The sequence below is a fragment of the Heteronotia binoei genome, chromosome 1, assembly GCF_032191835.1.
Source record: "Heteronotia binoei isolate CCM8104 ecotype False Entrance Well chromosome 1, APGP_CSIRO_Hbin_v1, whole genome shotgun sequence".
NCBI classification, from domain to species: Eukaryota; Metazoa; Chordata; class Lepidosauria; order Squamata; family Gekkonidae; genus Heteronotia; species Heteronotia binoei.
This window is the reverse complement of record NC_083223.1, coordinates 16,043,887-16,053,563: the sequence shown is the minus strand read 5'-3', so window position 1 is coordinate 16,053,563 and position 9,677 is coordinate 16,043,887. Positions and strand designations below refer to the sequence as shown.

Below are 9,677 nucleotides of genomic sequence, written 5' to 3'. Positions count from 1 at the left end.
GCCACCCCGCCTTAAATTTTGCAGCTTTGGAAACATGCCACAGAAGATAGATGGGGGAAGGAGGGAGAGGTTGAAAGAAAGCAACTTTGAATGCATTCTCCAAGCTGCTGGCTGGCTTGGCTTGGAGAAGGGATTTAAAGAGACAAATCTTCAAGCTGGCTGATGGGGCGGTGGGGGCGTCAAGAGCCACACACACAGTATGTGTGAAAGAGCCACATGTGGCTCTCGTTCCAAGCCACAGTTTGGCCATCCCTGGTTTATATGGTCATCATTGTTTGGGTTTAATGTGTGTGGGGGGGGTAATGAAGGAAATGAAGAAAACAGTGGGGGTAAGCTTTGCCCTGGCATTTAAACACCTCTATGCCAAACTGAACATCAAATAACTCTCACAAAAGACAGGACTTTGTCCCTAATTCCTGCTAAGCGACAAACGGCCGCCTAGACTCAGGGGTGGCCTAACTGTGGCTCGGGAACCACATGTGGCTCTTTCACATGGATTGTGTGGCTCTCAAAGCCCCACTGCCCCGTTGGCCAGCTTGGAGAAGTCACTTGTCTCTATAAATTGCTTTTCCAAGCCAAGCCAGCCAGCAGCTTGGAGAATGCAGTAAAAGTTTCTTTCTTTCCACCTCTCCTTCCCTTCCCCATCTATTTGCTTTCCCCCCCACTTTTCATATCCACGGTGGCGGACCGGCTAGGGTGTGTGCTTGCCCGACGGCTAGTGGGCCCCCTTAAACATGACAATATGTTTAAAATGTTAATGACCTTGTAGCAGCTTGAAAATATAATAGAAGTTCCAGTATTATTACTGTAATGCAACTAAAATTTGTGTTGTGTTTAGGGTTGCCAGCCTCCAGGTGGGGCCTGGGGATCTCCCGCTTTTACAACTGATCTCCAGCTGGCAGAGATCAGCTCCCCTGGAGAAAATGCAGTCTGTATTTACATTTAGTATCTATATTTTGCAAAAGTTTTAATTGCACCTTTTTCCCACTTATGCATATATTTTTTTAAAAAAATATTTATTTCTTACAAAAATTAAACGATAGCCTTACAATTGCGGGTGGGCCCCCTGTGTCTCCTGGAAGCCAATCTTTTTAGACCCAGTCGGCCGCTGCTTACCCACCCTCCTTTCTGCCTTGCGGCTCTCAAACATCTGACGTCAATGTCTTGTGGCTCTTTAATGCCTGATGTTTATTCTGTGTGGCTCTTAGGTTAAGCAAGTTGTTTGGCCACCCCTGGCCTGGACTCTTCCGCTCTTAAGAATCTTTGCTAACCCAGCAAGGGAGAGGGTAGGGTTGCCAATCCCCAGGTGGGGGCAGGGGATGCCCCGGTTTGGAGGCCCTCCCCCCGCTTCAGGGTCATCAGAAAGCGGGGGGAGGGGAAGGAAATGTCTGCTGGGAACTCTTATTATTCCCTATGGAGATTTAGTCCCATAGAAAATAATGGAGAATTGATTCGCGGGTATCTGGGGCTCTGGGGGAACTGTTTTTTGAGGTAGAGGCACCAAAGTTTCAGTACAGCATCTAGTGCCTCTCCCCAAAATATCCCCCAAGTTTCAAAACGATTGGACCAGGGGGTCCAATTCTATGAGCCCCAAAAGTAGGTGCCCCTATCCTTCATTATTTCCTATGGAAGGAAGGCATTGAAAAGGTGTGCCGTCCCTTTAAATGTGATGGCCAGAACTCCCTTTGGAGTTCAATTATGCTTGTCACAGCCTTGATCTTGGCTCCACCCCAAAGTCTCCTGGCTCCACCCCCAGAGTCCCCAGATATTTCTTAAATTGAACTTGGCATCCCTAGGAGAGGGAGAGGCCAGGGAGAGCTCGGCGCCCTCCCCACCCAAGGAGTGAAGCCAGGCTTCCTGGGGAATGTAGTTTGAGAGCAGCAGCGGGCGCAGCTTTTCTTTGGAGCTGAATTCCGACGGGGAGAAGAAATAAAGCCCGGAATGCAAACCCGGCCGGCTCGAAGAGGCTCTTTTTTCCCGGGAGAGCGGATCTCCTTTGGAGTCATCCCAACCTGGCAGAGCGCTGCCTTCTGGCTCCTCCCAAAGGCGGAGGCTGCGCTTTGCCTGCGAAGTCAAGGCCAAGTGCGTAACGGCGCAGCTACGCACCCTATTGAAGGGATGTCGTGGAGGGAGATGGACGTGGCCGTGGCCGCTGCCCTCCCGGCCGCGGTCCTCCTGGGCTGCCTGGGGCTCCAGTGGCTCGTCTTCCGGAGCCGGGACGGGCCGCCCTGCATCGGGGGCTGGATCCCCTGGGTGGGAGCGGCGCTCCGGTTCGGGCAAGCCCCCCTGGCGTTTATCCAGCAAGCCAGGCTCCAGGTGAGGAGTGGGCACTGGACGGGGGAGAGCAAAAGAGCGCGGGCCAGCTTTGCTGCACCTTGATCCAGGTGGGGAGCAGCGGGGTTGGTCTGAAGCGAGAGAAGCAAGTTGGAGTCCAGCGGCGCCTTGCCGACCAACCAGTTAGCAGCTTTTGTGTGCACACGCTCTTCCTCAGATACATGGAAATGGAAGCAGCAGTGCATCTATCTATCTTCCATCCATTCAGGGATCGTTTTGTAGAAAAATAGGTAGTGGAGCCGATCCAGGGATTGTTATGCAGCTGCATCCTACTATTCAATGGACAAGGTAGGTAGGTGGAGAGGAAGAGGGGGAACCATTAGAAAGGTTCAGGAGCTGTGCTCCTGTGAGCTGCTGCTGAATTCAAGACCTCTGCCTGTCTGTCTGGCTTTGTCTATCCGCATGCACACACAACAGGGGTCATATTGTAGAAAAAGAGGTGCTGGAGCTCATTAGCACAACTCATTTGCATAACTCGTTTTGCATATGCCACACACTCCTGACATCACCACCACCACATGTACTAAATTATATAAGGCTGAACGTCGATTTGCTTCTTGCCTGTAAGGCTTTGCATGTCCGGGCTTGTCAATCCCTTGTGTAACAAACAGGAATGATTGCTATCCAAATGGAGAAACGGGGTGAGCGGCTGGTTCTTGTGCTGTCCAGTCCTCATGTTGTCCTGGAGCTCGTCTGCCATTAGAGCCTTTCTAATGGTTCCCCCTCTTCCTCTCCACCTACCTACCTTGTCCATTGAATAGTAGGATGCAGCTGCATAACAATCCCTGGATCGGCTCCACTACCTATTTTTCTACAAAATGACCCCCGGATGGACGGATGATAGATAGATGCACTGCTGACTTCCACTTCCATGTATCTGAGGAAGAGCGTGTGCACACAAAAGCTGCTAACTGGTTGGTCTGCAAGGCGCCGCTGGACTCCAACTTGCTCCTCTTGCTTCAGACCAACCTGGCTGCTCCCCACCTGGATCAAGGTTAATGCTCATTCTGTGACCTTTGGCAGGTCATGAGAGGGAGGGCAGGAAGGGAAGAGACAGCGCGTGGCTCTCGTGGCCCTTTCTTATGTGCCTAAAGTATTGCCGATTCAGGGCTAGCCCTAGACTACCTGCCCCCCTAGGCAAGGCTAACTACTGGTGCCTCCCCCCCCCTGGCACTGATAATGTCACTGGATCACACGGGGGGGGGGCTCAATTTGGTGCCCTCAGAAAGCCAGTGCCCTAGGCCAGGGGTGTCAAACATGTGGCCTGTGGGCCGAATCAGGCTCTCAAAGGGATCGTATCAGGCCCGCGAGCAACTCACTGTTGACTGCTTCCTTCTCCCTCTCTTACTTCCTTACTTACAGGTTGCTTTGCCAGGCTTGCTCAATCAAGCTACAGAGCAAAGCCTTTATTTTCTCCATTGGCTGACCAGCACATGAAGCATCTTATGTACAAAAACTCACAATGCCCAGCCATTTCATGTTTTCCCCTGGGTCTTAGGGTCAAAGCAGTGACCATGAGATTTCTGTAAGGAATGTCAGTAAATCAAAAGTAGGTTTGCAACTCACAGATACATATCTGAACAACACCTGGACAGCATACTCAAGCTTGCTACAGCGCAGACATTGTCTCCAAATTTTGATGCAATAATTCAGATCAAGAGGTGTCAGTTACCAGAGACTGTAAAATAGAGAAAATATTGCAAGAGCGCTAATCTTTAAGCATGTTTTTTAAGTTAACTGTGTTTATGTCCTTTATAAAGTTTATATCTCTGCTACCTTCCATTACGTTTTATAACACACATGGCCTGGCCCGACAAGGGGGGTAGGGGGTTAAGAAAGAAAGAGCACAATATTTATTTATTTATTTGACTTCTATCCCGCCCTCCCCGCTGTCTGAACCGGCCCTCATAACAAATAAGTTCAACACCTAGTTTGCCTAGTGACAGGGTCGGCCCTGTGCCAATTACCACTTTGGGGCCAGGAAGGAATTTTCCTCCAGGCCAGACTGGCCCAGGAATCCTGAAAAGGTCGTTTTGCTTTTCTCTGGGCATAGAGTGTGGGTGGGGGGAAGGTAGTTGTGAATTTCCTATGCTGTGCAGGGGGTTGGGCTAGATGACCCTTGAGTCCCCTTCCAACTATGTACATCCATGTTTGTACCATCGCATGTGCCGTTTATGTCGGTGCTCAAAACCAAAGCAGCAAGCGTGCGTCACTTGTGGTCTGTCCTGCCGTGCCTTTTGGTATTTGGACATCATAGTAGTCAAAAAGGCCTCTGATGAATTTCACTAAACCTGCAGATAGGGACTCCCTGCTCCATTAGAGATCATTCCAACCCAGCCAGATCCAAAGCAACTTACCTTAAGGCCAGTCCCTCTGCATAAGGTATAATTCTACTCCGCAGGAGGACTTTGAATTAGGAGCAAATAAATGGAGTTCCCAATTTTTGACTGGAGGCTAAATAAGCAGCCGGTTTGGTTTGTATTTAGACTGAGGAAGGCGATGGCAAACCACCCTGTAAAAAAGTCTGCCGTGAAAACGTCGTGATGCGACATCACCCCAGAGTCGGAAATGACTGGTGCTTGCACAGGGGATGACCTTTACCTTCAGTTTGCATTTAGTGTTATGTATCTCAGTACTCTAAATTGCTTTGAAAAAGTGGATGTTTTGGGAATTCTCTCTTGCTGAAGTGCGGTGATGGTGGACCAGTGCCACGAAGTCACACCCAATTTCTGACAACCCCTATTGCAGGGGTGTCAAACATGCAACCCAGGGGCCAAATCAGGCACCCAGAGGGCTCTTATCAGGCCCCCGAGCAACTGGCTGTCATCTGCTTCCTTCTCCCTCTCTCTTGCTTCCTTCTGCATCACAGCTTGCTTTGCCAGGCTTGCTCAATCGCAGAGGAGCTACAGAGCAAACCCTCTATTTTCTCCATTGGCTGAGGCTCCTCCCTTGCAGAGGAAGGGAGGAGTGGTATAGCTTTCTTTGCCAGGGTCTCTCAATTGCACAGCAAACCTACTGAGCCAAGCCTCTCTTCCTTCTATCGACTGAGACTCCTCCCCCTCCTGGCCCCCTGGGGAAGGAAGAAAAGAGCCAGAGTTTTCTTTGCCCAGTTTCCTGGATCCCATGGGAGAAATACAAAGAAGGCACCTTTAAGACCAATGAGTGCTAATGTTTTAAGCGTGTTTTATTTTAAGGGTTTTTTTTTAAAAAAAAAATATTTGTGTTTTTTGTGTGTCATTAATAACGTTTATATCTCTGCTACTTAATCTTTAATAGATACACACATGGCCCAGCCTGATATGGCCCGGCCCGACAAGGTTTCATTTATGTCAGATCTGGCCCTCATGACAAATGAGTTTGACACCGCTGCCCTATTGGGTTTTCAAGTCCAGAGACAGCCAGAGGTGGTTTGCCATTGCCTGACTCAGCATGGCATACTTAACAATAACCGGCCAGGAGAATTCTAAGTTAATGCTATATAAATATGTCGCACTAAGTTGCACCAGTCCTTTTTAAACAGCTTATGTCACAAACTGAGAATGCAGCGTAACTGTGGTGTGTTTTCTCCCACTACGTGGAAGTTATACGGACGGCGGTCACAAAGCCACCATTTCTAGGAATTGTTCTTTGCCTCGCTGTGATTTGACACTTTATCGGGAGTAGGCCCCTTTGAAGAGTCCGAGGAGACCTGGTTTAGGATTACTTTCTGAATTTACTCTGATATATGTTGATTCATTCGCAAAGGGCTCCAAATTGAAAAGCAGTAATGCACATGGCACTGTTCCAGTGACACATGGATCGCATTCTCATTTACATAGAAAAGAAGAAATGTTTCTAAAGCCCCGGAGAAGGTTCAGAAACCTGAATGTCCTTGATTTTCAGTGGAATTCAGGTCATGTCTAGAGGAGGCGTGCCATTGGAGCACCAGCATTTCTATCCCGCTGTTGGTTTCTTAGCAACTAGGAAAGCTTCTTTTAGTTGCTTCATGGCATTACTCTTTGACCAAGCCGTGAAACAGGTTACTAAAGTTCATGTAAGCTTTAGGCAATTCTGAAAGGCATAGATGATGAAGTAAGAACTCTAGAAAAGTCAGCTTAGTTCTGAAAGAATCACATTTTCAAATGTGGAACAAAGGTTGTCTCCAGTGGCACTTTTCAGACCAACAAAGTTTTATTCATGGTATTAGCTTTCGTGTGCGCACACACTTCATCAGATACAGCGGAACAGAATTTCCTCAACCATAGACTTTCCTTAACCATTACAGATAGAGGAAGGGTGGGGTGGGATTAGTTTGCAGGAAGGGCAAATTAGGACCAAGACAGAGACAGAAACAAAATTGGAAATTACCAGTCCATCCATACAGGTAGAGGGGTGAACAGTAACTTTATCATACAGCATAATGAAGATGTTTAACAGATTCAAGGGATGTTTAACAGATTCAAACCAGAATGATAAGCTTAGCTTATATGGTTACCATTTGTTTGAGTTCAATTCTGGGGCAAAAACAGATAAGAAAAGATGTCAAAACTGGAGATTGATATATCCTTAACTGCTGGAATGCTGAGAGTAATTAATTGAGACCCTGCCACCCATCTTTCAAGCATGAAGAAGAAGAGATTGGATTTATATCTCGCCCTTCACTACCCAAAGGAGAGCGGCTTGCAATCTCCTGTCCCTTCCCCTCCCCACAGCAGACGCCTTATTGGTGGGGCTGAGAGAGCTCTGACAGAAACTGCCCTTTCCAGAACAGCTCTGACAGAGTTATGACTGACCCAAGGTCACTCCAGTAGGGGCAGGTAGAGGAGTAGGGAATCAAACCCGGTTCTCCCAGGTAGGACTCCTCCCACTTAACCACTACACCAAACTTTACAGCATCTTCTTCTTTGAAGTGGGACGATCAGCTGTACAGATTTATTGTCCCTGGACCAGCGAAATACATTCCAGTCTCTCCTATTCGATTGTTAGTCTTAAGACAGAAGTCCAGAGACACTTTACTTTTTAAACATGTGTTGTGTCATTTTTAAGGTTTTTATCATTTTACCCTAAAACAGTGGTCCCCAACCTTTTTGGCACCAGGGACCGGTTCTGTGGAAGGCAATTTTTCCATGGACCGGAGTGTGTGGGGATGGTGTGGGATGATACAGTTGTGCACTTTATTTTGGTGTAGTGATTAACTGTGCGGACTCTTATTTGGGAAAACTGGGTTTGATTCCCTACTCCTCCACTTGCAGCCACTGGAATGGCCTTGGGTCAGCCGTAGCTATCATGGGAGTTGTCCTTGAAAGGGCAGCTTCTGGGAGAGCTCTCTCAGCCCCACCCACCTCACAGGGTGTCTGTTGTGGGGGAGGAAGATAAAGGAGATTGTGAGCCGCTCTGAGATTCTTCGGAGTGGAGGGCGGGATATAAATCCAATATCTTCTTCTTCTTCTTGCCTGTCTTTTTTTTTTGGCAGAGATGCAAGGCAGATGGCAGAGTTATAAAAGGCCACACAGAAGTGGAGTAACATATCCCTTGTACTGTGCAATAAAACTGTATAAGCCAAATTAAAGAACGGTGAAATAAAATAGTATAATAGGTCACATAAACCAGGTTTCGCGATCCAATAAACTAGATTTTACAGTGAGAGAAATGCCGAAGGATAGGCAGTGTAATACATCCAGTAAATGATGCACTATAAAAGGGAAAGGGAGAAAACGGCCAAAATATTTGACTGGCAATTAAATTAAAATCTTATTAACCTATATAAAAAGTACCTTTCCTGCATAAATCTGTTTTACTACATTCCCTTTATGGAATTGCCTTTCTGAACCATTCTGTTTATGTGTTCTGCAAAGCAAGAGGTGCAGAAGCCTAGAGGTAGGGTAGGTAGAGGTAGGATGCTGGTGTGAATTCCACCTTTTGATCCTTGAAGACTTCCATTGAACGCCCCACCTGGCAAGCATGAAGGGGGAAATGGCCCATTTGAAACCTACCCTCTGTTTAAAGAAACATATCCCATGGCCATTCCCCCCCATGCCCTGCAACACAGCAGTCCCCAATCTTTTTGGCATCAGGGACCAGTTTTGCGGAAGACAATTTTTCCACAGACCGGGGGGAGGGGTGGTGGTGGTGGTGGTGATGGTGATGGTTTGGGGATAATACAATTGTGCACTTTATTTCTATTAGTTTGGTGTGGTGGTTAAGTGTGTGGACTCTTATCTAGGAGAACCAGGATTGATTCCCCACTCCTCCACTTGCAGCTGCTGGAAAGGCCTTGGCAGAGTTGTCCTTGAAAGGGCAGCTTCTGAGGAGAGGTCTCTCAGCCCCACCCACCTCGCAGGGTGTCTGTTGTGGGGGAAGAAGGTGAAGGAGATTGTAGGCTGCTCTGAGACCCTGTCTTTGAAAGGGCAGATTCTGGGGAGAGCTTTCTCAGCCCCACCCACCTCGCAGGGTGTCTGTTGTGGGGGAAGAAGGTGAAGGAGATTGTAGGCTGCTCTGAGACTCTGTCTTTGAAAGGGTAGCTTCTGTCAGAGCTCTCTCAGCCCTGCCTCACAGGGTGTCTGTTGTGGGAGAGGAAGTTAAAGGAGATTGTGAGCTACTCTGAGACTCTGAAATTTGGAGTGGAGGGCAGGATATAAATCCAATGTCGTCGTCTTATTATTACTACATTGCAATATATAATGAATTATACAGCTCACGGCCCGGTTGCTAACAGGCCACAGTCTGGTACTGGCCCACGGACCTGGGGTTGGGGACCCCTGCCGCAACACACACTCATTTTCAGAAAGATAAGGTTTTGTGGCTTGAGACGGGAGAGGTGGGCATGAAGCCAGGCAACTCGGTGCGTGAGCCTGCGCGGATTTTGAGAGGATCCTATCGGTTGTCTCCAAATGCCCCTCATTTGAGAGGGAGACGTAACAAAGCGCTTGACTGATTCTGAGCTGAGCCTGAGATGTTTGCCCATCGTTAGCCCTGCCCTGGGTGGGCCTGGCTAGCTTGATCTTGTCAGATCTCAGAAGCTAAGCTGGGCTGGCCCTGGCTAGTCTGTGGATGGGAGACCTGCAAGGAATACCAGGGCTGTGCTGCAGAGGCGGGCAATGGCAAACCACCTCTGCGTGTCTCTCTTGCCTTGAAAACCTTACGTCAACAGGGGCGTCAAACATGGGGATCGGGGGCTGAATCAAGCCCCCAGAGGGTTCCTATCAGGCCCCCGAGCAACTGGCTGTCATCTGCTTCCTTCTCCCTCTCTCTTGCTTCCTTCTGCATCCCAGCTTGCTTTGTCAGGTTTGCTCAGTTGCACAGGAGCTACAGAGCAAAGCCTCTCTTTTCTCCACTGGCTGAGGCTCCTCCCTTGGGGAGGAAGG

At 48.5% G+C, this 9,677-nt stretch overlaps 1 protein-coding gene across 1 annotated transcript in view; it reads left to right on the top strand.

Moving 5' to 3' along the window:
• The first annotated feature begins 2,133 nt into the window (after nucleotides 1-2,133).
• LOC132585827 (24-hydroxycholesterol 7-alpha-hydroxylase) overlaps nucleotides 2,134-9,677 on the top strand; it is a 37,751-nt gene continuing 30,207 nt past the window's right edge. Inside the window, exon 1 of the mRNA XM_060257707.1 lies at nucleotides 2,134-2,316. Coding sequence (XP_060113690.1) covers nucleotides 2,134-2,316 — 183 coding nt within the window. The remainder of the gene's footprint in view (nucleotides 2,317-9,677) is intronic.